Genomic DNA, 27043 nt, shown 5'->3' on the forward strand with positions numbered 1-27043 from the left:
CCTCTCCTCCCTCTCCTCTCCTCTCCTCTCCTCCCTCTCCTCTTCTCCTTCTCCCTCTCCTCTCCTCTCCTCTCCTCTCCTCTTCTGAGAGTATCTCAGCCTACCAAGGCAATAGCAGCATCCAGAGTGCTGGGACTACAGGTGCAGCAAGGGAAGCTCTGCTACTCCCAGCCCCCTACACCCTGCCCTCCCTCTCTCTGCGTTCCTGTGTCTGACGCACATGTGGCTTGCTGGCCCCATTTGGAAGGTGTTGGATCAGTGCTGTGTGGATGAGAGTTAGAAAGGACATGCTTTGTTCACCCCACATGTGCTGACCTTTATAGAAGTCCTCCCCTCAGTACCCAATGCACACCTTCATAGCTGAGTAGCAGTGAATATGTAGGGAATGTGTGGCACCTGTGTGTGCGTGTGTCTGCCCCTGAAAACACACGTGACACCCAACAAAGAGACACCACAGAATCCAGGATGGAAACAACTAGTGTATTGATTTGAGGGGAGAGCAGAGGTGCAGATGGGAAATGGGGTGAAGGGTTCCTTAGTGTTTGCTGTAGCTACCAATCATCATACCCTCGAGGCTTCTCACCAGCCCCAGCAGGTTCTCCCCATCTCTGGGAGCCTTCATCCCTCACTCTTCCCTGTATCCCACTTGACACTGCCCTCCATCATTGGGACAGAGCCCACCAGGCTCGTAAGCTGGGAAAAGGTAGGCTCAAACTGATCTTCCCTTCTCTTTCCCCGTCGTTCCCATCTCTTGTCTAAATAAAATATAGAAAAAGCAAGCATGGCAGATTTGCCTCTGGGAATCTACTCGCCCCAGGCTAAGGAAGGGCAGGAAGAGGGAAAGGCAGGCACAGGAGCCTCGGCCAAGTGTAGTGAGCCAGGAGGGGCTTGACCTTCTCAGTCATCCTCTCTGCACCTCATTTCTCTGCAGCTGGCCTGGCAGTGGGCCAGCTGTCAGAGGAGGCTGGTGAAGAGAACTCCATGCTTGCCTCTCAGGCACCATGTCCCAGGGTCCTGGGATGAGGACCAAGCCAAAGCAGCAGGACAAAATCTAGAATCTATAAAAGCATCCTTTCCCTGGGCTCCTAAGAGAAGCCCTTTGGTTTTAAGGCAGATACGAGGAAAGAAAGGGAAAGGACTTAGGATGGAGATAAAGACTTTTTTTTTTTTTGCTTGTGTTTTTCCTTCAGTATAAAACCACTGTAGAAAATAACTTCTCTTAGAAAAAAAAAAAAAAATAGAAGGAAAAAAAAACCCAAAAGCAGGGGATAAATTTTTCTTTGGCTTCAGGCCTGCTCTCATAAGGAGCAGAGCAGGAGGTGGCATGTGGTGAGGAGGGAGCAGGTGGCCTCTGCCCCCAGCCCTGCCTGGCAGGTCCCAGATTACATGATGCTGCAGTTCTGGGAGCTCTAAGAGAGAAGAGAAGGCAGAGGTGTGAGCAGCGGTGGCTGGCCCTTCCTCTCCCCTCCCTGACCCCAAAGGGGGAGTGTGTATGTCTCCCCAACCCTCACACTCTGGGCCTCACCCTGACCTCAAGCCTGGGGTTCAGACAGGAGGAGCAGGGTACAAGAGGGGCTGCAAGGAGGGGGACCCCACTCCCCTGGGTTGCCCTGCCCTGCTGCTCAGTGAGCAGTGTCCTGCTGTAGGGCAGAGGTAAAGAGAAGACTCACCTGGGTCCGGGGACTGGAGTTGCCCAGGAGGTAGGAGCGGGTGACTAGGTTGTCCCCGAAGCTGCCACCCCCACTGCCCCCCACACTGCGGAAGCTTCGAGTGACTGTGACACTGGAGGCAGAAGAGCCAGAGGAGATGGATCCGCCCACCTGGGCTCCTGAGCCACCGGCAGCCTTGTCAGCAGGCTGCCCACATGTCCCACACAGCACGGTGCGTGAGCGCAGGTTGTACTCAGCGGGGTCCCCCGAGCCGCTGCAGTGGGAACCCTGAGAAGGGAGACAAGGCTCAGGAGGGACAGCGAGCTTGGGACTGACTTCTTAGGACCAGCACCTAGAGTCTGGGCTCCTGTAGCTTCCTGGCCATTGTGCAGGAAGGTAACCTCTGTCTGTACCCAGACAACCAGAGTGATGGGGACTTGGGAGGCCTGTGGCTGAGAGGAAGGCATGACAGTGGGAGGTGGCCAGGAAGCCTTCGAAATAAAGAGCTGTGGCTTTAACTCTCTCCTGATTCCTAGACACTTATGGGGCAATCAAGAAGAAGACTGAAGATGGAGAAACTTAATTTGTGAGGGGACAGGAATGAGAGAAAACATTGTTGCAGGGAAATCTGAGGAGAAGCATGCAATTGGGTGGAAGAAGAGAGGAGAGAAGCATGCATGCAATGGGAGTGAGGAAGAGAGGCAGGATTGGGGCCGTCTCTGTCCTCCCATCCCCTTCACAGGAGACAAATCCAGATAGATCCCTGTCCACTGCCACCATGGAATAGGCCATCAGAAAGTCCCCACTCCCTTCCTTACCAGACACCTGGGTTCCCTGTTCAAGGTAGAGGGAGGAGAGAGAAGAAAGGCCAGGGCAGCAAGTGGCATTCCAAAACATTCTTTAATGAAAAGACTTTGGCATGGAAGTGGGAGAGCTGCCCTAGGCTGGCAGGGCTACCCTTGTGGGCTGGGCCTCAGCGGCGGCTGCCACTCACACGGTGGTGAAGGAGCTCATCTCCATCCTCTTCATCATCCTCATTGTCCTCAACCATGGTCAGTGATCGCACCAGCTTGCGCATGGCTACTTCCTATGGGGACATAAGTCCAGGCCCAAGAGTCAGGGGTTGAGGGTTGTGTAGCCTAGAACCATCCCAGGCCCTTGTATAACCTCGCTCCAACCTCTGATGCTGGGGCTAAGGAATGTGCACACACACACACACACACACACACACATGCAGGAAGGACACAGTTCTCTTTAAGCTGGAGTCTTGCTGTTAACACTCACTGGCTGACTTCCACCCATTATTCTACTGGGGAGACTTCTGGCTTGCTTACTGGGTGGGAATTGGGCTCAGGAAAGGGATCCTAAATCCAAGGCAGGTTTCCCTTGGGTTGGAGGTAGCTATCTCCCATTATGGCCACCAGGGGGAGCCTTGTCCAGCAAGCTACCGGCTGCAACATACTCACTTCTCCAGTGGAGTTGATGAGAGCAGTGCGAAGGCTACTCCCACAGCCCCAGGTGTTCTGCGCCTTCCACACCAAGTCAGTAGGGGGGCTATGGGTGGCCCCAGCTCCTGAAGCCCAGATCTGGGGAAAGACGGTTTAAGATGTGCTTATTCTTATAATGCTCCGGTTGTGAGGCCAACTTCTCCACCCCACCAGAGTCCCAAGTGCCGGCCGGCCCACCCTTCCACTCACCGTCACCACTTGCCCGGCCTTTAGGGTGAACTTCGGTGGGAAGCGATATGTCATCAAAGGGTCATCACCATTCTGACGCCTAATCTGCCAGTTGCCCATGGACTGGTCCTGCAAGTAAGGTGGAGGGAGGAGGCCAGGGAGCTCAACTTGGCTCTTGGGCTTATCTCACTCAGGTAGGCTACCACAGTGCACACCTGGAGTTCTAGCTACGATGCAGGCTGAGGCAGGGGAACAGCTTAATCCCGGAAGATCAAAAACAGCCTGGGCAAGACCCCATCGCAAAAACAAAACAAAACAAAACAAAACAAAAAGTATATAGCGACAGCAAAGGCAGGCCTGCCACCACTACCAAACCTAGTCTATTCGCTCAAGGGTCATATTGTGCCACACACACATCGTGCATCTTCCCGACAATTTAAAGATGAATGGACTATCACACACTCCAAATTCTCAGATAGGGAGACAGATGCTCCACGAGAACCAAGGGCTCCCAGCCATTGAAAAACAAGACCCTAATCCATAGACCCACCTCGTTGGACTTGTTGCGCAGCCGCACAAACTTTCCCTCTTCATCTACTTCCTCCACTGCCACGCGCCCGCTAGTGCGAGCATGCTGCGAGAAGCTGCTCCTGCTCTCGGAAGACTCCAGCTTGCGCTTTTTGGTGACGCTGCCTCCACCCTGAGACTGGGATGAGTGGGAGGAGGTGCGGCCACGGCTGCGCTGCGAGGTAGGGCTGGGGGACAGGCGCAGCCTGGGAAGGTGGAGGAGACAAGGTGCGGGGGGGTTAGCCATGGGAATTGCAGGCCAGAGGCCCCTGACAAGATCTCTAGACCCCTCCCAGTTCACCTCTCCTCCTCGCCCTCCAGCAGCTTTCGATAGGCATGGATCTCCATGTCCAGGGCCAGTTTGATGTCCAGCAGCTCCTGGTACTCATCCAGCTGCTGCTGCATCCTCGCCCGCATCTCGGCCATCTCTCGCTCTTTTTCAGCCAGCAGGCGCCGGCTAGTATCCCGCTCACGGGCCAGCGAGTCCTCCAGGTCACGCAGCTTTGCCTCCTTGGCTGCCAACTGGGGTGGGGAATAAGGGTCTGATGAGCTCCCAAATGTCGATGAAGAGGGAGGGGCACAGGGGAAGGCTGAGGGACACTCAGGATTTGTAGGTTCTCTCTAGAGCCACCATGGCCTTATCCGGTGACCAGGAAACCCTTCCTAACATCTGACTGAAATCTCTCATTCTGACGCTAGACCCCCCCATCTTCTTTTGTCACAAATAATGTAGCCAGCTAAAATAATATCGACACATGTAACATTTCACATTGCAGTGTTATGACAGACCAGGGAGTTGGAGAGGACAAGAATGTTCAGCATTTCCCATTCTTCTTTTTTTTTTTTAAGGATTTTTTTCATTTATTTACTTTATTGTTTTTTGTTTGTTTGTTGTTTTTTCCAGACAGGGTTTCTCTGTGTAGCCCTGTCTGTCCTGGAACTCACTCTGTAGACTAGGCTGGCCTCGAACTCAGAAATCTGCCTGCCTCTGCCTCCCGAGCACTGGGATTAAAGGCATGTGCCACCACCGCCTGGCTTTTATTTATGGTTTTTGAGACAAGGTTTCTCTATGTACCTCTGGCTGTCCTGGAACTCACTCTGTAGACCAGGCTAGCCTGGAACTCAGAAATCCACCTGCCTCTGCCTCCAGAGTGCTGGGATTAAAGGTATGTGCCAGGACAGCCTGGCTTCTTTCTTTTTTGAGACAGGGTCTCATGTAGTCTAGGTTGGTCTCAAACTTGCTGTGTAGTTAAGGGTGATCCTGAATCTTGATACCTCAGCCTGGGATGAAAGGCATGCACCACCCAGGTCCCTGTGGTCCTGGGGATAGAAGCCAGGCTTCTACAGTGCATGATAAGCAAGCACTGTACCCACTGACACATATCCAGTCCAAGGGAAGCTCATTTCCAAGTAGGAAATGCAGCTGGGTTTGTAACTCAGTGAGAACGCACCTATCTACCACACACAAGGCCTCTGGTTCTGTCCTCAGCAGGCACAGAACAAACACAAAAAACCCTTCATGCACAGTAAAGTAGAGGCTCTGAGGGTCAAGGCAAACTAAAGTGGAACCCTGGAAAGCCAGAGAGGCATGAGATTCCAAACCATGGTGTGTGGTCCTGGGATCCCTTCCCTCCCTCTCCTCCTCCTCGTTTCAGGGGGCTTCTGCAGTATCTGCTTAGACCAGTGCTGTGGTGGGAAGGGTAAACTGGGGATCACCTGCTTCTGGAGCTGGCTGAGCTGGGCCGAGAGGCTGTCAATGCGGATTCGAGACTGCTGCAGTTCCTCATGGGCAGCCCCCACGAGGTTGCTGTTCCTCTCAGCAGACTGCCTGGCATTATCCAGCTGCAGGGAACACACAGTTATGAGAGCAGGAACCTGGAGGTGGGGGCCTGAGGACAGCATCCCCCTACTGCAGACTCAGGTCCTGGGCTCCCCAATCCCCTGCCACCACCCACCCGTCCCCAGGGCACACCCGGCATGGGTAGGACAGGCTGCCACAGCAGCATCAGGGAGAGGATGGGATGGGGCCAGCACCTTGGCAGAGTACGTCTTTTCCAGCTCCTTCTTATACTGTTCCACCTGGTCCTCATGCTGGGCCCGCAGCTCCTGCAGGGCATCTGCCAGCCGGCTCTCAAACTCTCGCTGCTTCCCGTTATCAATCTCCACAAGCCGGGTCTCGTGCCGGCGCTTGGTCTCACGCAGTTCCTGAAAGGGTTAAGTGAAGACACTTAGAACATCGGAATGGTTCCTTAGAAGCTAAGACCAGAAGTCCATGCTCTCTGTCTCGCCTTAACCCCACAGGCCAGGCATGGGCAGCCCTCAGTTAGCCAGGCATACAGGTGACGCATTCCCAGCCTGAGCCCAGTGGCTAGTGGTCCATAGTTAGGCCTGTGCAGCCTGATGCTTACCTCACTGTAAATGTTCTTCTGGAAGTCAAGTTCTTCCTTCAGGGTCTGGAGCCTGTTCTCAGCATCCACTCGCCTCAGCATCTCATCCTGAAGTTGCTTCTTAGCCTCCCCTAGGGCTGCCTCAAGCTGGGAGGAAGAAAGCCAAGTTCATGGAGAGGGTGTTTGGGATATGCCAAAGAAGCTGAGTGATGACTGTTCCTAGGCAGAGCAGGTCTAGAGGCAGTGAAGGCCTTCAGTGCCCACGAGGGGAAGGATACCCACATTCTCACAATAACTACCTAGGGTAGCCATGGTACTAAGAAATCAAGAGTGAGGGCCTGTAAGATGGCCCAGCAGGTGAGGGAGCATGCCATTAGGCCCAGACAGCCTAGGTTCTGTCCCTAGAGTCCACTGGCAGAAGGAGGGGATAGGTTCCTACAAGTTGTCCTCTGGTCTTAACATGTGTGCTGTGGCATGTCGGGGGCCCACAAAAGAAAAAAATAGTGAAAAAACAAAGAATTTAAAATTAATACTAAACTCCCCTGTTCTGGATCTCCCTTTCCTGGCACAGCGGTTACTATGGAAGAGGTCGACAGAGAATGTAGCAGGAACAGGAAGAAGGAAACAAAGTGTGGGGGTGGGAAGGCCTGGGACTCGAAGGGCAAGTGAGTAGAGTCTGGGAAGAGACATGAGTGGCTGCAGTGGCTGCAGGGACAGGTCAGGTACAGGCATCATCTTAAGTTTTCAAGAGGACTGGTCCTGAGCTGGAGAGATGGCTCAGTAGTTAAGAGTGCTAACTGCTCTTCTGAAGGTTGTGAGTTCAAATCCCAGCAACCACATGATGGCTCATGCAATGAGATCTGACCCCTTCTTCTGCTTCTTCTGGGGTGTCTGAAGACAGCTATAGTGTACTTACATATAATAAATAAATAAATCTTTAAAAAAAAAAAGAGGACTGGTCCTGTCAAAGCTGAAGTGCTGTTACAGGGGCGACTCGGGAGCAGGACCGGCAGGCAAGGGCTAGACCAGGAGGAGAGACCCTTAACTGCCCTAGAGAATGGTTTCTGGAGGAAGCACGGAGCTAAGGCATTCATCTTGGGCAATTGCAGGCCTGGAAGAGCTGCAGAGGGAGCTGAGGGAGGGTGGAGAGCAGGGGCCGGGCCTTGGCTTTGGAGTCACTAAACTGTGTCCCTGACTTCTTCACTCCTGCTCTATATCATATCGCAGCACGAGAGATCAGAGGAGCAGAGAGGAGAGCTTGGAAAGTAACGGGCACTGCACACACAGGCAGCACTAACCCACACCTAGGTACAATTTAGCTATCATATCTGTTATGACCTCAGTGGACAGCTCTCCTTAGAAGTGGTTGGAGCCATCTAGGGAGACAGGAGGCCAGGAATCAGAGCCAGGAGTACTACACTGTGCCGTTAAACAAAGCTGGTTTTTGTGGGTTGCTTTAAGTTACTGCACTGCTCCTTGCTATCCAAGGAAGGATGAGCAGTGTTCTAGACCGGTGAAGTGAAGGTGAACAGGCGAATGGGACTGAAGGGCATGTTGGACCAGACAGCTCCCAAGGTCCATTCATCAGGTGGGGTCATGTGGGTCACAGGAGGGCCCCCAGACAGCAGCCTACCTTGGCCACCTGTCCCCGCAGATCATGGAGCTCTCCCTCCAATGTGCGCTTCTCACTGAGAGCAGTGCTCAGGGCAGCTTCCTTGGAGTTGAGAAGAGCCTCCAGGTCCTTGAGCCGGGCCTGCGCAGCCAACAAGTCCCCCTCCTTCTTGGTGTTGCTAGAAAAGAGAAGGGCAGGTTTCAGGAGCTTGTGTGGCTGGGATGGGACCGCTCTGCGGTCCCCGAAGCTGTCAGAAGAGGGCATCCTTACATTAGGTTTGTTGGCAACCACTAGCTTCTGGGACTGGGTTCTCACCACCCCTAAGATTTCCCAAAAGCCCCTTCTTGCTTCTCTACCATTCCCATGACTCAGGGCCCAAGAACGTGCCTGGGGCCAATGGCGAAGCTAGATCAGATGATATGAATGCCTGGTTCTCTTTGCCTCCTATTCCCTCTAAAATAGACAGGGCACCTTTGTCTCCTACCCCTTCCCACACAGGGCCTTAACCTTTTCCTCCCCTGAACTCCACCCATTTCCCCATTCAGCTTGCTTCCCTCCCTTGGAGCCTACAGACTGTGAGTGTCTTGGCTCATGTGGGACTTTGGGGGAAATCATCTCCCTAGGGAGATCAGGGACAAGGATAAGGGAAGCATATGAGATCTTTCCCTTCTTGGGATTTAGTCTTAAGACCCCTGATCCCCACACAGCAAAGGGACCCTCCATCAGAACCCCGACAGTAGACTAAGCCCTCCCCGCTGCTGGGCTTTCTAGCATCTGTTCCAGATGTCTATCCTAGGATTCCAGATTCATGGGGTTCCAGTCTGGAGCCACACCCTCTCCCTAGCTCCTTATAGTAGACAAAGCTATTTAGCTAGTCTCTACCACCCGGGAATGCCTCTGCCTCCCCCACATTCCTGATTCTTTCTGCTAGTGAACTAGAGAAACAGAGAAGTCTTAATTTCCTGAAAATCTCTGGAAAGCCTGAGAACTTTCCAGACATAATCCCTTCATAAGTACTGGGGTGGGGGGAGCAGTAGACCCTGGGAGGGGGCAGGGGAGCAGTAGACCCTGGGAGGGAGTAAGGGGGAGCAGTAGACCCTGGGAGGGGCCTGGTACTAGTAACTATCTACAGGATTATCTGTTCTCATGAGGAGCCCACCACAGCAAAGGAAAACTAAGGGCTGAGGAGCTGGTTCTGGGTTAGGAGCTTCCACGCAAGCATGAGAAACTGAGTTTGGATCCTCAGCCACCTAAAGCTGGGTAGGGTAACACCTATGTAACCCCAGCATTTCTGCGGTGAGATAGGAGCTCAAGAGAACATCCCAGGAGCTTGCAGCTCAATTACCATGGCTGTACAGTGGCCAACAAAAAAACACATTTCAAGCTAGGTAAAAAGACTTAACACCGGAGGCTGTCCTCCGACCTCTACCTCCAGGAGACCAGCACTCCTATGTGCTTGCACGCACGTGATACATCCCAAAATTAAAAAGGAAAGTAGATGGGCAAGTAAAGCAGGGGGACCCACTTCAGGAAGACCAGCCCTGTCCATATTTTTCTCTTGCCACAAAATCTCTAAGTAGTAATAGGCCTAGCGATCCATCCTGCAGGAGCAGAGGAAAGGCTAGACTTGGAAGCCTAGGTTCTACTGGTCTGGGAGGACCACAGAGGGTCAGGGAAGAGCACAGAGTCCTGGAGGCTGCACCCCCGGCTGTGTGGCTCCCTCCACACTGCAAACAAACGATTTCATGCAATGGTATCTTTCTCCTGCAGAGGCCCTTCCAGAACCAGAGACTATTTCTCCTCCTCCATCTTAGCACGAAAAGCTAAAAATAAAGTCAAAACCCAGCTCAGGTTTTGGCTGCCATCCGGCCCGGCCCTGGCTAGAAGCACAGCCCCAACTTTCCATGACTTCAGAACTTTTCCGAAGCTGAGACAGCTGCAGGGGAAGAAAGAAAATAAAGAAAAAGCATGGGTGCAGGCAACAAGTTGCAGGGACAGAATCTGAGCTCCTTGGGCCAGCTCCAAGGCTGGCCACGGCTTCCCAGAGGGGCCTCTCCACCCCGAAGGACAGCCGGCTGGGGTGCTGCTGGTGATGTGGGGGGAGACTTAAAAGACCAGCTCTGAGTCCTTCAACCTCCCCCTCTTACAGATGAGGAAACTGAGCTGCAGAGGAGGGTGCTCGGCCAACACCAAGCACGGCAGACAGCCATAGGGGCAGTGTCCAAGCTGACATTCTCACACTCCCCCACCCCCACCCACCACTGCCCTCCTAAGCCTCGGGTGTGGAGAGATTACACAAATAAGCCAGGAGCAGAAGGAGTGGATCCTTTTTAACAAACTCATCCCCAACTAAACTGAGGATGCTTAGCCTCAAGGACACTTCCTAGCTCTGCCTCCTTGTGAACTAGAGGTGGAATTCCCAGGGTTCCCCTTGTTCTTGGTTGTACTGGGATGTGGTGCAAAAGCCCTGTCCTCCAGGAGTGTATGGTCTGACATGCACAGGGCTGGGTTTTTATGATAATCTAGCCATGTGTCACGTAACAACAGAGGAGTCGTGTTGTGAGAAGTGATTAACTAGTTTCATCACTATGCAAATATCACATTGTGATCGCACAAGATGTTAGAAGCTTCTGGGACCCTCCTCATGTATGACTTGCCACTGACAGAAACACTGCTATGTGGGGCATGACTGTAACAGCAAATACTTCTCATGAGCTTATATGCCAGGCACCGCTGTTATGATGACAGTATTAACTGCCCTCAGAGATGGATGCTATACATCTCTGTGATACAGAAAAGGCAGTGGGTAAGAGCTCCAGCCAGGGCCCAGGGCCCCACAGAAAGCAGAGCTTGTGTTCATGCCTTCAGTAAAATCCAGGAGGCTGTTTGTCCATTCTCTGGTCCCTTCCAGTGCTTTACCCAGCACTGAAGAAGCTCCATTAAGGACTGAGACACGCCCTGTAGCTGAGGGAAACCTCAAGCACACATTATCAAGGAAGAACTTGTGGTTTTCTTAGTCAAGCATGGGGAGCCCCATCTAGGGGGAAGAAGCCACTATCACCCATGGGCTCATGACTCAGACCTTGGGAGCTCTGTAGACAGAGCCACAAGCATGCCCTAAGAAATGGGGAAGGGGGGTTCATACTCCTCTCCCTTTCTCTCATCTTCTTTGTATAGCCCTGGCTGTCTGCTGGCCTGGAACTTTGTAGACCAGGCTGGCCTCTAATTCAAAGATCAGTCTGCCTCTGCCTCTTGACTGCTGGGATTTAAGCAGCACCACTAAGCCCCGAAAATTCCTATTTTTTTAAACAAACAAAAAAAATTGTTTTTAAATCATGCTTTAAGCCTGGTATGGTGATATACAACTGTAGTCTCAGCACTTGGGAAGCAGAAGCAGTCTCAGGGAGTTCACGACGAGCCTGATCTACATAGAGAGTTCCAGACCAACCAGGACTCCACAGTGAGATACTATTCTTTTATTTATTTATTTATTTATTTATTTATTTATTTATTTTTATTTTTCCGAGACAGGGTTTCTCTGTATAGCCCTGGCTGTCCTGGAACTCACTCTGTAGACCAGGCTGGCCTCAAACTCAGAAATCCGCCTGCCTCTGCCTCCCAAGTGCTGGGATTAAAGGCAACCCCACCGCCCAGCGAGATACTATTCTTAAGAAAGGAAAGAAAAAGAAAAAAAAAAACATTTCATGTATAGCAATGTAATGCAAAGTACATGTTAACACTATTAACAGTTATTTGATATCATTTAAAACAGATTTTTAAAAGAGAGAAAAACTTTCGAGTTAAATGGCTGTCCTCTATCAAATACCATTTCCTTCCCGGCAGAGGAAGGTCTCAGCCTGGGCTGGCCATGCAGACACTGGACAGGCCTAGGCGGCTGTGTCTCCATAGAGGTGTGGTCCAGTTCCAGCCCACTGGGCGTGGTAGTAGGAAAGCTGGATTTGTGCTGGGTTGGTATGGAGGACTGGGTGGGGCGGACCAGGGGAGCTGGGATGGGGGAACCCGGGCTCCTCCTGTGACTCACATTCAGAGCCCACAATACCAGGACAAGGGGACGGGAAGTCCAGTGCTCTCAGGGGGACAGTGAGACCCTGCCTGCCCATACCCCGCTCCAGGCCTGGTGCCACGCTCTGCCTGAGCAAAGGAGTGGTTGCATCCCTGCTGCCTCCTCCAGGGGCCAGGGGCAAGAAGGGTTGGGTATCCGGTTTAACTCATCCCAGTGGGCAATCCTGGCTCAAAGAGGGGCGTGGGGGAGGGGAACAGAGCAGTCAGGAGCAAGGTAAGTGAGAAGCCCGCCGACGGGTAAGGGGTGGGAGGCAAGGCTGGGGTCCCCCCTGGCTGCTCTAGAGAAGAAAGGCAGCAGTGGCAGACGGGCTGGACGGGCACAGGGCCAGGCGCTGACCCGCCCACTGAGTCATCCTCCTCAGCCACCTCACACGCCAGATATGGAAGCCGCGCGGCCTGTTTGGCCTGGTTGCCCGGAGCAACAACCTAAGCCCAGAGGGAGTGGCCTGCATTTCCTCCCTTGTCCTGGGGGAGGGACCGGCGGCCCAGACTCTACACCCGGCTAAAAATAAGGAGCGGGAGGGAATGACAGACCGGCCCGCGCCCCGCCCGTCCGCCGCCTGCCTCACCGGCCTTCGGCGTTCCCCATGGCTGGGCCAAAGAGAGCAAGGCCTCGCGCCCTCGGGAGTTCCGGAAAGATCCGGTGACCCCTGTGGCCGGGCAGGGTGATGAGGTGCTGCTCCCAGGTCCTCCTGGGACCGCAGCCCCTCTACCTTGCTAACTTCCGGCCCTACCCTGCCCAAGCTGCCGCTGGACCTAGACCCATATGGGTTTATTTATTATTTACTTTGACTCATGACAAGGTCTCAGGTATCCTAGGATGCCTCGAATTTGCGAAATAGTCAAGAATGACCTTAAACTTCTGATCCTCCAACCTCTACCTTCCGAGTGCTGGGGATTACACGTGGTTTATGGGATGCTAGGATCAAACCCAAACCCCTAAATGCTAGGCAAGCTACATTCCCAGACCCTACTTTTTTTCCATTAACAATGCAGTTTCCAGTATCTTAATTATGTAGACATGAATGATGCATGTACTGCATATTAAATACAGAAAGCTTTCTATATCTAGCCTAGCACAGCAACCCCGCCTGTTCTCCATACTTTCACTGAGCTCCACCTTAGCCCGGGGATTTTTTTTGTTTTTGGTTTTTTCGAGACAGGGTTTCTCTGTGTAGTCCTGGCTGTCCTGGAACTCACTCTGTAGACCAGGCTGGCCTCGAACTCAGAAATCCGCTGCCTCTGCCTCCCAAGGGCTGGCATTAAAGGCGTGCGCCACCACCGCCCGGCGGGCATCTACCACTCTTGACTACCTTCAAACCTTACACTAGCTCTGGACTCGGCAGCCATCCAAAAAAACCCCTGCCTACTACTTGGTTTCTTGGCTGGTCCGTGGGTCTGTGACCACTTTCAAATTCTGGCAGGATGTGGGCAGCCCGAATCTGGCATGCTAAGCAGGGAGGAAGTAAGCAAGGCAGGTATTCCTGACACTTAGAAGTCTCCTGAACCTTCCTCAAAACCTGTCCTGTGAAACTCTGGATGTCTGTCATTTGAAAACCACAAGGTTAAGGCTGGGAGGTGGTGGCACAAGCCTTTAATCCTAGCATTTGGGAGGCAGAAGCAGGAGGAGATCTGTGAGTTCAAAGCCAGTCTGGTGTATAGAGTGAGTTCCAGGACAGCCAGAGCTACACAGAGAAACCCTGTCTCAAAAAACAAAAACAACAAAAAGAAAGAAAACCACACAGTAAGTACCACAGTATGGACCACCTCAGGCCTCTCGAGGCAGGCACATGTGCCCATGGTTGGCAACGCTCAGCTTCCTCAAGCCTTTCTTAGCCTACTGAATAGGCCTGGAATCTAATGGGATCTGAGGCCTCAGATCTGCTTCCAGAATGGCCAGGATCTCAGTTGCCTTTTCCCCAAACAAAGGCAAGTCTTAATTCCAGGATGAGGGAGAGTCTGGTAGGGTTCTGGTGCCCAGAGCAGGATAGGAGGCCTGCTGACATGTTCAGACACCACTCTAGCAGAGGCACTGGGGCTGGCAAGGAGCCAGGCCTGAGTCACAGCTGCTGGATGTATCAACGTGGCATTGTACAAAAGAGAAGCCTGGAGCCAGAGGCCAGAGCACGGGGGTCCTAGCTACCCAGCAACCAGCTTCACTCCTGCCTTCTTCCTTTCAGTCTCCTGCTGACCTTCACTTCTCTTCTTTCTAGCCTACAATTCCAGAAGTCAAATTTGTATTGTCATGAGATGTCAGGGTAGGGCCTGAGGACAGATAAAAGTAAGACAGCAGGAAGGTAGAGAGGGTGGCCCAAGAGAGCAGAATGACTGGAGGGACTCCTCAGAAAGTGTTACTCAGCAGTGACTTCTTGGGACTTAGTAGCCACCCTCTATCTGGTAGCACACACTTATTAACCCTGACTGTCTCAGGAGGGAGTCTGAGCCACTCCCCAACTCAGGAGAGGAAGCAGAGAGGAAAGCTCTGAACTTCTGGTCTCGCTGTACTTGGGCTAAACACGGAACGATTCAAGAGGTCCTCCCAGCTGGCAGAGGTGGCAGTCATAGGTAGAGCTTCTGCAGGAAGAACAGGGGAGCCTTTCCATTTCCAAAAGCTTCCTAGCCCTTGGCCACTGTGTCCTTTAAAGAGGACATCTCTGAGGTGGCCCTAAAAAGGCTCTGTGTGTCCCCCACCACATCTAGACACCATTCTTCTTGCTGTGGCTTGATGTAAGGAAACCCCACCTCAGCAGCGTTTTCACTGACTAGACAAGCTCTGGGTCTCCCATCCACTCTGAATCCTGCGTGCCATCCATGACTCAGCTCCCACTTCCGGGCCCAGGATCTCAGCCTGAATTATTCCCTGCTTCAGTGGACAGGACTCCTGCTTCCCCTCCTATAACTAGACAGTAAGGTAGGGAGATCCCCTTCCCAAATATTATCCCTTTTCTGAAGGGATTTGTAAGGGCCAAGGCTGGGTACACCAGTATGAGTGGCAGGTGAGCAGGTAAGGTCACTGTGCCCCACCCACTAGCTTCTGGCATGTGATATCTGACCCTGGCAGTTGGACAGATCAGTCCTGCCTTTCTCAGGAGCCTCCCTTCTAGCCCTGAAACTGGTCAGTCAGTGCCACGGGCAGACTATCCTGCTGCACGATAGGGCCCTTTCTATTGTCCTCAAGGTAGGTAGCCACTGAAATGAACTTTATTTTCCCGACAACAGTGAAAACAAAGCCTACGCTAAGACAGTAGTGTCATAATAATTAACCAACTCCAACAAGCTCTTTCCGAGAAGCAGGAAGGAGACGAGTGGTTTTAATTCCACTGCTGTGGGAAATAGTTCTATAAAAAAAAACAAAAAACCTGCACTGGCTATTAACTAGACTCCAATTTATTGTACTTGGTTTTATTACCTCTCATGTGGTATTTAGAGGACTTTTCCTCACTTTATGGGTCATTGTACTGCTTTGAAACCCAAGGTGCAGATCTGTTCTAACTGTCCCCCCCCCCCTTTTTTGCTGTTAGGGAAATAAAGGGAGAGGGTTGATTAATTCAAGGTCACAGAGCAATTTAGGGACAAGGGTAAACCTATTGATAGGGACACCGACACACGGAGGGCCACAGCAGTTTTAACTATGACCTAACACTATCCGTCATTTTGTTAGTGCCACATCTTACTGAGAGCTAACAGGTCTTGTAACGTCTCCAGTGACTCCAGGTATGCTAGCGCTGGCCTGGGTCACCTTCAGCACAGTTACCGGGATGAAGGAAGGGGGGCTACAAGAGACTCTTCTGGGCCTCCTGGCTGTTAGAGCTGGGCAGGGCTGGGAGGGCAGAGTGTAAGGAGAGCAGAGGGCACAGCTGTAGGTGAAGGCTGAAGGCGTCCCCCCAGCTGTCCTCCCAGCTGCCCTGGCTTCAGTCTTGACAATGAGCTACTGAGTGGCATGCAGAAGTGTCACTGACCACTTGAGGCCAGAGGAAGATAATAGGGGCACCCTAGTGGGGAATGGCTTTTTCTGTTTCCCTTGGGCTCCTTAAGTACTTTTTAGCCCCACCCTGACCCTTTCGGAGCGTAGCTGCACCGGCTTCTTTCCTTCTATCGGGGTGTGACTGGGATCACCTAGGGCCTGATACCCTTGAAGATGCTGTCTCTGTCAATGTAACAGTTCTGCCCAAGGGCACAGCCTCCTTCCAATCCAAGTAGCTGATTCTCAATCAGCACGCTCCCAGTTACTGTTCAATGATGTATATATAGCCTAACAGGGCTCTGTGTCTTTCCAGGTACAGATGGAGGCAAATGTGTCCCTGGCCTCAGAGCAGAAGTGAGCCTTGGCTAGATGTCCATCCTGTCTTTCATGCTAGAGAAGGTGTAATAGAGTAGCCACTGGAAGCCAGACACTCATGTCTTAACCTTTCACCCCGAGGGGTGTGGGACAAACCTCTGCCTTCCGCAGCCTGTGCTGTTCCTATGAGCACTTCAGCCTGCAGCCCCCTGCTTCTCTGCACTGGAGTCACAGAAGTCTGCCAATGCAGGGGGCATCGAGCACGAAGGTCTTAGGGGAAAGAGGTGCTTCTGCTTGGTGGGTTGGGAATCGCTCCCACTTCTTTTGTTTGTTTGTTTGTTTGTTTGTTTGTTTTTTGAGACAGGGTTTCTCTGTATAGCCCTGGCTGTCCTGGAACTCACTCTGTAGACCAGGCTCGCCTGGAACTCATGTATGTACATGTATGTACATTTGTATCTATGTCATGTGTGTGTGTGTGTGTGTGTGTGTGGTGTGTCTCTGTTTGTGTCTGTGTGTGTATATCCGTGTATGTCTCTCTGTGTGTTTTTATATGTGTGTGTGTGTGTGTCTGTTGTATCTCTGTGTGTGTTTATGTCTCTATGTGTGTAGTGATAGGTAGGCACTGTGCCACAGAGCCACGCCCTATCTATCCCTTTTTGCTATTCTAATTTCCTATGTACAGTGTTCTGAACTCTGGTTCCAGATTCTACCAGTCTTCCTAAATTTTTTAGTAAAGAAAATTAGCCAGGCAGTGGTGGCACATGCCTTTAATCCCAGCACTTAGGAGGCAGAGGTAGGGAGATTTTTGGGTTTGAGGCCAGCCTGGTCTACAGAGTGAGTTCCAGCACAGCCAGGGCTACACAGAGAAACCCTATCTTGAAAACAAAACAAAACAAAACAAAACAAAAATGTGTGTGTGTGCATGTATGTATACATATGTGTTCGTGTGTGTATGTGTGTAAAATGTATTGTGTGGTTGCCTAAGACCTCTGATACCAAGAGAAGGTATCAGATCCCTTAGAGCTGAATTCACAGGCAGTTTTAAGTTGCCTGTGAGTGCTGAGAACTGAACTCAAGTCCTCTAAAGAGCAGCAAGTGCTCATAACTCCTGGACCATCTCTCTAGCATCAATTATCTGTTCTTAAAAGTGTAGGGTGGACCAGGCAACAGTGGTGGTACACACCTTTCATCCTGGCATTTGGGAGGCAGAGATAGGCAGATCTCGGAGTTGGAGGCCAGCCTGGTCTACAGAGTGAGTTCCAGGACAGCCAGGACTACACAGAAAAGCCCAGTCTCAAAAAATAATAAGTAAATTAATTAATTAATTATTAATATATTATGTATGTATGTATATATGTATGTATGTGTAGAGATGGCATGGCATGGTGGCACCTGTCTTTATTCCCACCACTCCAAAAGCAGAGGCAGGTAGACGTTTGAGGCCAGCTTGATGTACACAGTGGGTTCCAGGTCAGCCAGGGCTACAAAACAAGATCCTGTTTCAAAATAAAAAATTGGGGGGAAGTGCCTGGAGAGATGGCTCAGTGGTTAAGAGCACTTGCTCTTGCAGAGGACCAAGGTTCAGTTCCCAGCACACTCATGGTGGCTCACAACCATCCAACTCCAGTTCTAGGAGATCTGATGCTACCTTCTGACTTCCACAGGTACCAGGTATGCATGTTGTACACATACATAAATGCAGGCAAAATACTTATACACATAAAAATGTTAAAGGTCGGGCTGGTGAGATGGCTCAGCAGGGAAGAGCACCGACTGCTGGAAGGTGATGAGTTCAAATACTAGCAACCACATGGTGGCTCACAACCACCCATAATGAGATCTGACGCCCTCGTCTGGTGCGTCTCAAGACAGCTACAGTGTACTTACATATAATAAATAAATAAATCTTTAAAAAAAATGTTAAAGGTCTGGAGAAGAATAAAAGATAGTTTATGGCTGGGCAGTAGTAGCGCACACCTTTAATCCCAGCACTTGGGAGGCAGAGGCAGGCAGATTTCTGAGTTCGAAGTCAGCCTGGTCTACAGAGTGAGTTCCAGGACAGCCAGGGCTACACAGAGAAACCCTGTCTCAAAAAAACAAAAAACAAAAAAACAAAAAAAGATACTTTATGGAGCAATAGCAAGATGAGTGGGTGAGTAAAACCCCTTGCCACCAAGCCTGACAAGCTGAGTTCCACGTTGCCCTCTGACCTCCATTTGTGTCATTCCTCACAGAGAAGAAGGAGAGTATTGAGCACGCCACAAGAGCGGCGAGGTGGTGAGGTTAGTTGGGCAGTAACTACAGTACCACCTTTATCCTTTTGTTATGCTTTTTTTTTCTTTTGTTTTTTCCAGACAGGGTTTCTCTGTGTAGCCCTGGCTGTCCTGGAACTCACTCTGTAGACCAGGCTGTCCTGGAACTCAGAAATCTGCCTGCCTCTGCCTCCCAAGAGCTGGGATTAAAGGCGTGCTCCACCACTGTCTGGCTGAGATGAGGTCTTACTATATAGCTTAGACTAACTTTGTAAGCTAGGCTAGCCTAACCCAAACTTCTGGTGATCCTCCTGCCTCTGCCTCCTGAGTGCTAGAATTATTATCTGAGGTTCCAAGGAAGGAGGCAAGGGACTATCAAGAAGGTTTTATGGGTAAGAGAGCTTGCTGCCAAGCCTGATGACATAAATTTGATCCCCAAGCCCCATATTAGGTAGGAGAAAACCAAATTCCCCAAGTTGTGCTCTATCATGTACACTGCGGCCCATGTGCGTGTACTCTCACACATACTTAAATAAATCTAAAGATAGGGCAGGCAGGAAAGGAACCCCTGGATGCTGTGGAGAGAGGATAGAAGATGTAGATATCCAGGTCCATAGCCTTCCCTTTCAGACATCTGTGGTCTATACTCTCTGTCTCCTGTTGTCTCTTATAAAGCCACTAGGGTAGGAGGGGTGGCGTCTGAGTCATCCATGCAGCTGTCTAGCTTGGAGTAAGGCTTGCCCAGCCCTAAGCCTGGGGTGAGCCTTCCCCTCACTTCCAACTGTCCCCTTCTCCCAGCTTAGATGTCTAAACCTCCGGAGGAGAGGAGGGGAGAGGGAAAGAGAGAGTTGTTTTGCTCCCCCTCTCTTCCTCCTTCTCCTCCTCCTCTTCCTTGGAACTTACAATCCAGCTTGGATAGCAGAGGCCTGTGGTGCAGTTGAGAGACCCAAGTTGAGCTGTGCTACAGATTGTCACAGGGTCTCACAGTGTGTTCCCATCTCACACCAAGCCTGACCCTGAACTCTGAGCTCCAATTAAACATTAAACAGGTCACTTTTCCCCACCCCGGCCCTGGTGGGAGGGACTACTGGACAATGCCTTTCATCCTCCCCAGACTTCATTCAGGGCATTTCTCCACCTCAGCCTGAGCTCAACAGCCATAAAAAGGAGCAGCAGCCTTGAGTCTTCTAAGATGGACACAGAAGGGCAGACACCCATCTGAGTTCCTTCACCTCCACTCCACCCCACCAGCACGGACCTAGGTATGTATACCCACCCCCCCTTCCCTTCCCGGAAGCCCAGCCTCCTCAGTTAGGATCAGTGGAGAATAGAGGCAGGTGGCTAAATATAAAAAAGTCCACACATCACCCGGCCCCTACCCAACGTGTGTACACACCACCTGGTGTCAGGCTGGACAGCTGCACTGGGGGCAGAAGATACAGAGTGGCATGGCTAGATGAACAAGAAGCTATAGATGTCACTGTCCCTGTCCTCAGATCTACTATACAGGCTCTGCACCGGGACCTGCAAGAGCTTTGGTGGCTGACTTAACTAGTGTAGATCACTAACTAGTTAACTCACTAGGTCTCCTCTAACTTGCCTCATGTACTTCTTAATAAGGTGTTTGTATCCCTAATGGATAAAAAGACAGGTAATTCCTACTAGCAGAAAGAAAGGCTGGACCCATCTGTGCACATGACCTCCGCTCACACTTGAGGTGGTGATGGGCTTGCCATGCCCACCACCCAGGGCTCGGATCTGGTAAAGAATAGAATGATCAACCACAGATACCCAGTGGGTTTTGTCAGAAGATAATGCAAAAAGGGAAAAAGAGGAAGAGAAGTCAAAGGTACCAGCCTTAGGTGTCATCTGCTCACATGTCCAACGCTCTTTGGCTTGGGTCTACGACACAGAAGAAAAGACCACAGACACAGAGCTCAATGGGAGCCCCAAGAGCAAGGGCCCAAACCTCCAGGCTTTGGAGAGCCTTTTTAGAAAGAAGGTGGAGTCAAGTAGGGTGGGGTAGGGTGGGGTAGGGATGGGTGCCATGGGAGTGGCCTGTGAAGCTCCCTAACGGCTGGATTTCAAAAAATGTCATTGTATTCCAGCGGTTTAATAAGATCAAGACATCAACAGCTCAGAGGATGGGCCAGAGTAAAGTCTGGCTGGCTAGGAAAATGAAAGTGGCTGAGTGAGAAAAGGACAGAACTTCCAAAACCTTTAAGTCACCAAACAGAGGGCCCGAACTGGGGTGTCCCAGACCCAGGCAGAACAGAATTTCCTGAGCCATTAGCTTCTGTTTCCAGCCTCCCTCCACACCCTCCCTTGCATTCCTAGCCCAGGCGGCCCAAGGGCTGTGGGATCTGCGAGGGAGCAGATCTCCTGATGTGCTTCTGGTGTGCTTGAGAGTCTAGGAAAAGGCCCAGACATTCCCAGCTCCTAGAAAGAACCAGGAGACGGCCATGCTTACACAGCTATGGGAGAAAGGGGCTGTGCCACCTTGGTGACCCCTCTACAGTACCACTGGGCAAATGTCAGTGTGGGCGCTGTGTTTTAGTGGACATCATGTGTTCAGAGCTACGTTGGGCAAGATTGGCAAAGTGCCAAACCTACTAAGAAAGTTCTAATAAAACCCTTTCACCCATTCTGATGTGTCCCGGGCCAGCGTTCGGGAGTTCCAAGACCTGGTAGAGCCTGTTCTGCCTTCCTCAAGCCCATCCCCCAGGCTCCAAATGGCTGTAAAATCCCACCTTGACAGAGTGAGGCTCTGTCGCCAACGCTACTTGGTCTCAATGCCCCCACCACACTTCATATCCCCCACCTTCTCGCAGAGACCCCCTCCCTTCTGTGTCCTGTCATAACTATTACCCTTGGCACTGCCAGTCACCCGCGGGAGGCAGTTCCGGGGAGGAGGGGACTAGATGGCCAGTTACAGGCTGCCTCCCTGGTGCCGGTCGGCCTGGCCTCACTCACCGCGCCTTCAGCTCCTTGAACTCCTCACGCACTTTGCTCAGCTCCAGCTGGAGGCGGGCGCGCTCCTTGGCCACAGAGTCGAGGGTCTTGCGGGCATCCCCCAGCTCGGCCTCGTAGGCCGCCTTGATGCCGGACACCTCTCGGCTGACCACCTCTTCAGACTCAGTGATGCGAAGGCGCAGCCCCGCGTTCTCGGTCTCCAGGGAACGCACGCGATCGATGTACACGGCCAGGCGGTCATTGAGCTCCTGCAGGTCCTCCTTCTCCTGCAGCCGGGTGATCCGAGTGGGCGACAGCGGGGTAGAGCTGGCCTGCGCCCCACTGCGGGTGGCGCGCCGCTGAGACGGGGTCTCCATGGCCGGCAGGGTGGCAGTGCTGCCCGCTGGGCAGGGGTCCCGAGAAGGGCGCGGGACTCAGACAGAAGGACAGAGGCTGCTCAGGGGGACAGCGAGCCGGCGAAGCTCGCTCCTGGCAGGCGTGGAGATCTGGGCTGGGCGCTGGCGCACCTCGGGATCTGGGTTGGCTGGTGTTGAGGCTGAGGCAGCGTTCCCGCGAACACTGAGTCACTGACAGCCGGGCAGAGGCTCTAATAGGCCCTCCTCTACAGGGGGTGGATCCACTGCTCTTAAAGGAGCCATCCTATACCCAAAGGGGCGGGGGCAGGTATGGTGAGGAGGAGCCAGCATGCCAACCCTCACTTTGCAGAACACCCCTTTCTGGCCTGGGGCTTCACAATGTTGGTTCCTGCCTACTCAACTCCAAGCTTGCCTTTGGCCTTCTGGAGTAAAGAGCAGAGTCAAGGAATGAGAGTGGGTGGGCAAAGGATAGTGTGGTGAGGGACCAGGGGAAGTAGGTGCAAAGTAAGGGAGAGGACCAGGCATCCCCAGGGATCCAAGGAAGTTGGGGGAAGGCTGAGGCTACTGCCCATCAGTGACTCACCCCACTTCCACCACTGGCTCCCCTTTCTTCAGTAGTAATAATGAGTCACCTCTCCCCCACGCACAGGAACGGCCCATTCAGGGCTGCATTAGTGTGCCAAGAGTGGGATGGCAAAGGAACGGCCGGGTTTGTAGGTAACTGAGAGATTACTTTATGCCCTCAAGTTTGGGGGCAAAGATCAAGGGCCTTAAAAAATCAAACAAACTATGCACTCCCCTTATATTTCTGGCTTTAAAACCAAACATTGGGTTTTAGATCTAAAGAGTAAGCCTCAGTCCCCAAGAGAAGGCCAAGAATAGAAGCCAGGAGCTGGCCCCTCCCATTCCCCCTCCCCTTTCATTTGGACCCAGACAGCTGGAAAAAGGGGGGCTGTTGAAATCCTTCCCTTTCAGCCCTTTTCTTCAGCTCACTCCACCCAACCAAGTCCAAGACTGTACTTATTTTTTTTTTCCAGGACTGTACTTATTTTAATGGATAATTTAAAACAGATACCAGAGCTGTGCGTGCATTCAGCACATGGCCGGGACACCGGGTTCCAGATTTTTGTGGCTGCAAGAAGGGCCTGAAAAAAGGAACGGGGTCGGAGGGTTGTTAATGCAGGGTCTCCATCCTGGTTCCATTCCAAACAGTGGGAGCGAGGACCACAAAGCTACCCCCTCCTCAGCCACTGCATGCCTTTCTAGCCAGTTCTGGGTGGGCCCTGACTAGACTATCTCCCAATATAGTAACTCTGGTTCCTTGGTTCTTCTGCCTCCATCAAAGACTCGGGATCAGCTGTCTAGTCCTCTCCTGTAGCCCTACACTAAGTTGCACTAGGCCTGGCATCTCCTTCTGCCATGGTGCTTTCCCTGTTCACTCTGTGAGACACTCAGGGCATTGATTAGCCTGCCTTCCTGCAGGTCCAGGGCTGGACAGGTTCTGGGCCATGGGCTTGAGTTGGAACTCTGGGAGATTCTGTTGTTGTTATTGTTTTTTTGGTTTTTTGATTTTGCTTTGCTTTGTTTTGTTTTGTTTTCGAGATACGAGATAGGGTTTCTCTGTATAGCCCAGCTGTCCTGGAGCTCACTCTGTAGACCAGGCTGGCCTCGAACTTAGAAATCCACCTGCCTCTGCCTCCCAAGTGCCACCAAGCCCAGCCTGGTTTTTTGTTTTTTTGTTGTTGTTGTTGTTGTTATTTTGTTTTGTTTTGTTTTTTTCAAGACAGAGTTTCTCTATGTACCTGGCTGTCCTGGAACTCGTTTTTTTGTAAACCCAGCGAGCCTTGAACTCAGAGATCTGCCTGCCTCTGTCTCCAGAGTACTGGGATCAAAAGCAGGAGCTACTGCGCTTGGCTCTGGGAGTGTTCTATTTCTGTGAAGGTGACTGGGCAGTGTGGTGAGGTCCCAGGATGCATCTAAGGGAAGGGACCTAGAACACAGCTTGCTTTCCCTGTAGTCCCTCGGGCTATGCGGCTGCCATTCAACTTCCCAGACAAAACAACAGCAAAAACTGTTTCTTCGGCTTGGCTTCTCCCTCTCCTACTTCCTAACCCAGAAGCAGAGGCTGGTGGGTGAGCCAGTGGAACGTGAGGGCTGAGGCTCACGCTGTTCCCACTGTTTCAGCCCTTCCTACACCCTCCCTCCCAATTCCTCCCCGCCTGGCTTCTCTTCCTGGCTTCAGTAGCAAAACCACACTTAACCCTTTTTATTTTACCCACCCGTTTTGTGGAAAAAGTATGAAGGGCTTTCATCCCAAACTGTGCTCTGAGCTCTTAGCAAAGGATCGGTGCCACCACTACAATCAAGATGGCCTCAATCCTAAATCTGACCTTCAGAGGGGAATCCTTCTACCCTAATTCTCTATCCCAAAGACCAGAGTCTGCCTTCCTCTGTGAAAGCACAGACCAATGCCAGGAGCTTCAGGAGAGAGCAAGAGAGGCCAGGCATGATGGAAGATAACCAGCTCTCAACCATGCCTCTCCTTGTTGTGACATGAACTCTGCACCTGCCTACCCTGGTCAGCTGTCATATGAGCAAAGTGGCTGACAAAGACCTGGGGACTGGGCTCCCAGGGTGTGGAGTTCTGCAAACCAAGCCTCAGAGCAGCACTACCCTGCTTGGTGTCACAAGAGCCTCTTCCCACTGGCAGAGAAGGGTGGGGAGGGTCCAAACCAAGAAGAATGTATATTAAAGAGCAGCTTGGAACACAAAACTGGATAATGAGTTCCACATGAAACCCAGAAATCTGGGAACTGGAGCTTCTTGAAATCCAAGATGGAGTCTGGGAAGTTGTTTGGCACTTGCCATCAGGATCGGTGGTCTTAAGGAAGGTATTGCTCTGTGTGCCTGGCCTCCTGTCACTCCTCCTCCTGGGAGTGCTATGAGGGAGGGACATGAGGGACTGAGCCTTGGGCATCTCCGTACTAGTACACATGAGGTACTCCGTGTCCTTTAAGGATGAAATGCACCTGGCCCTGTTACTCCTGGGTGGGTTATCTTATGTCTTGGGGGCTAAGTTTCCTCCATCTGTGAGACAAAGAAGTTCTGACAGTAGGTAACACACACTGTAAGGAAACTTCCCCCGCTAAAGCCGGCACAGGGGTGTAACAGATGTGCCTCCCATGGAGATTGAGAATGTACTTGTTCAAACAAATATTTATTGAAGACCTACTGTGTGCCGAGTCTTTTCTAGGCACTAGGGATACAACAATGAACCCACAAAAAATGGGCTGGGGAGCCAAGTGTGGTGGTCCTTACCTTTAATCCCAGCCCTTAAGAGGCAGAGGCAGGAGGATCTCTGAGTACAAAGCTAGCTTGAGCTACATTGTAGTTCAAGGTCAGCCTGGGCTACACAATAAGATCCTGCCTCAAAATAAATAAACTAAAACAGAATGGGCTAGAAGTATAGCTCAGCAGTAGGGCATTGTGTAACATGGGCAAGGCCCATGGTTCATTCATTAGCACCACACACATTCTTGTGACAGATACATACCCCACACATATATGTGCAAGACATGTCTGCAGACACACACACACACACACACACATATATACACTCATGTGCTCAAACACACACAGATACCCATACATGTGCATGGACAGACACACATACACAAACATGTGCACAGACAGGTAAGCAGACACACATATACATACACATGTACAGATATACACACATCTGCACAGACACACAAATATACATACATGTACATGACAGATATACATAGACACACCAACCACAGCAAAAACAAAACCAACAACAACAAAAAAAAACAGGTGGGTGAAAGTGGTGTACACCTTTATCCCAGCATGTGGGAGGCAGAGGCAGGTGGATTTCTAGAGAAATCTGGTCTACAGAGTGAATTCCAGGACAGCCAAGGCTACACAGATAAATTTTATCTCAATAAACAAGGGAACCCACCAAAACAACAACAACCAAAATACAGTTAAAAACTCCTGCCCTCTTGGAGCTGACAATGGGACATTCTAATGGAGATAAAATGGTAGAATCTCACTTTCCGACAAGATGGTGTCATGAGCATGCAAAAGCAGAACAGAGCTCAGTGAGTAACTTGCTTGTCTATGGTCTTCTTGTACTCCATGTTATATGTAGCAAAAGATGACCTTGAATTTCTGATCCTCCTGCCTCTACTTCCCAAGTGCTGGGATTACAGGGGTGTGCTACCATGCCTGGCCTATACTTGTTGGAGACTGAACCCAGGGTTTGTGCCTGGGAGGCAAGGACTCAGCCAATGGAGCCACTACATCCCAGTGCCTGTTCTATAATGTTGAGCTCTGCCTGCCTGCTGAGTGCTGGGATTAAAGGCATGTTCCAGCACACGCAGCTCCTATAACTTGTTTTATAATTGTGTGTGTGTGTGTGTGTGTGTATGAGCACTATGCAGATGTGGGCACACATTCCATACAGAAGTCAAAGCATGACTTTATGAAGTAGGTTCTCTTCTGCCCACGTGTGTGTTCTGGGAACTGAGCTCAGGTCACCAAGTTTGTTGGCCTGTGACCTTTACTTGTCATCTAGCCAGCCCCTCTATAATCCTTACACTTGTGTGTCATACACATTCCCAAGGTGGACCACAAAATAACTGCATGGGTTGGAAATCAGCTCCCTATTTTTCAGTCAGTCAGCCATTGCCCTAATCAGACACCAAGTAGGCAGCGGGAAGTCAGCTCAGACACATAGCCTTGTCCAAACCTAGGGCAGACTTTACTACTTCTGCCAGTGCCAATGTGGGAAGTACAGGGAGTAGACTTGTGCCAGAGCAATTCTGTGCAGAGGTCCAGAATGAGAAGCAGCAGATGCTGTGGACTAGCCCCACAGAAGGTGTGATGGAGGGATAGGATGGGAGAAGTGGGAGGTGGAGGTGAGTCCTGATGGTGAGCTGGAGTCCTAAGGGGAGAACTCTAGCTGCTCGGTAGGGATTTCAGTGAAGAAGAGAAGGAAAGCATTAGGAAGAAAATGGACCCAGGCAGTGGTGACACACGCCTTTAATCCCAGCACTTGGGAGGCAGAGGTAGGCGGATTTCTGAGTTCCAGGCCAGTCTGATCTACAAAGTGAGTTCCAGGACAGTTAGGGTTACACAGAGAAACCATGTCTCCCAAAAGAAGAAGAAGAAGAAGAAGAAGAAG

The 27043-nt window shown here is 51.4% G+C and overlaps 1 protein-coding gene across 3 annotated transcripts; it reads right to left on the reverse strand.

The window, feature by feature from the left end:
* Positions 1 to 462: 462 nt before the first annotated feature.
* Positions 463 to 22082, reverse strand: Lmna (lamin A/C). 3 transcript variants are annotated; one of them, XM_031374394.1, is made up of 12 exons: positions 21479 to 22082; positions 7913 to 8069; positions 6301 to 6426; positions 5927 to 6097; positions 5609 to 5734; positions 4194 to 4414; positions 3876 to 4098; positions 3347 to 3454; positions 3116 to 3235; positions 2644 to 2736; positions 1671 to 1937; positions 463 to 1409 (listed from the first exon to the last, which is right to left on the reverse strand). In XM_031374394.1, exons 1-12 carry the CDS (start codon positions 21832 to 21834, stop codon positions 1383 to 1385), a joined length of 1995 nt encoding a protein of 664 aa, XP_031230254.1. In that variant the 5' UTR covers positions 21835 to 22082; the 3' UTR covers positions 463 to 1382. The 3 variants fall into 3 exon arrangements, with proteins under 3 accessions (XP_031230254.1, XP_031230255.1, XP_031230256.1); XM_031374395.1 differs by lacking the exon at positions 21479 to 22082 and adding an exon at positions 12544 to 12672; XM_031374396.1 differs by lacking the exons at positions 463 to 1409; positions 1671 to 1937; positions 21479 to 22082 and adding an exon at positions 12544 to 12671 and having other exon boundaries at positions 2531 to 2736.
* Positions 22083 to 27043: the final 4961 nt, after the last annotated feature.

This window comes from Mastomys coucha, unplaced genomic scaffold (assembly GCF_008632895.1).
Source record: "Mastomys coucha isolate ucsf_1 unplaced genomic scaffold, UCSF_Mcou_1 pScaffold16, whole genome shotgun sequence".
In the NCBI taxonomy this organism is placed as follows: Eukaryota; Metazoa; Chordata; class Mammalia; order Rodentia; family Muridae; genus Mastomys; species Mastomys coucha.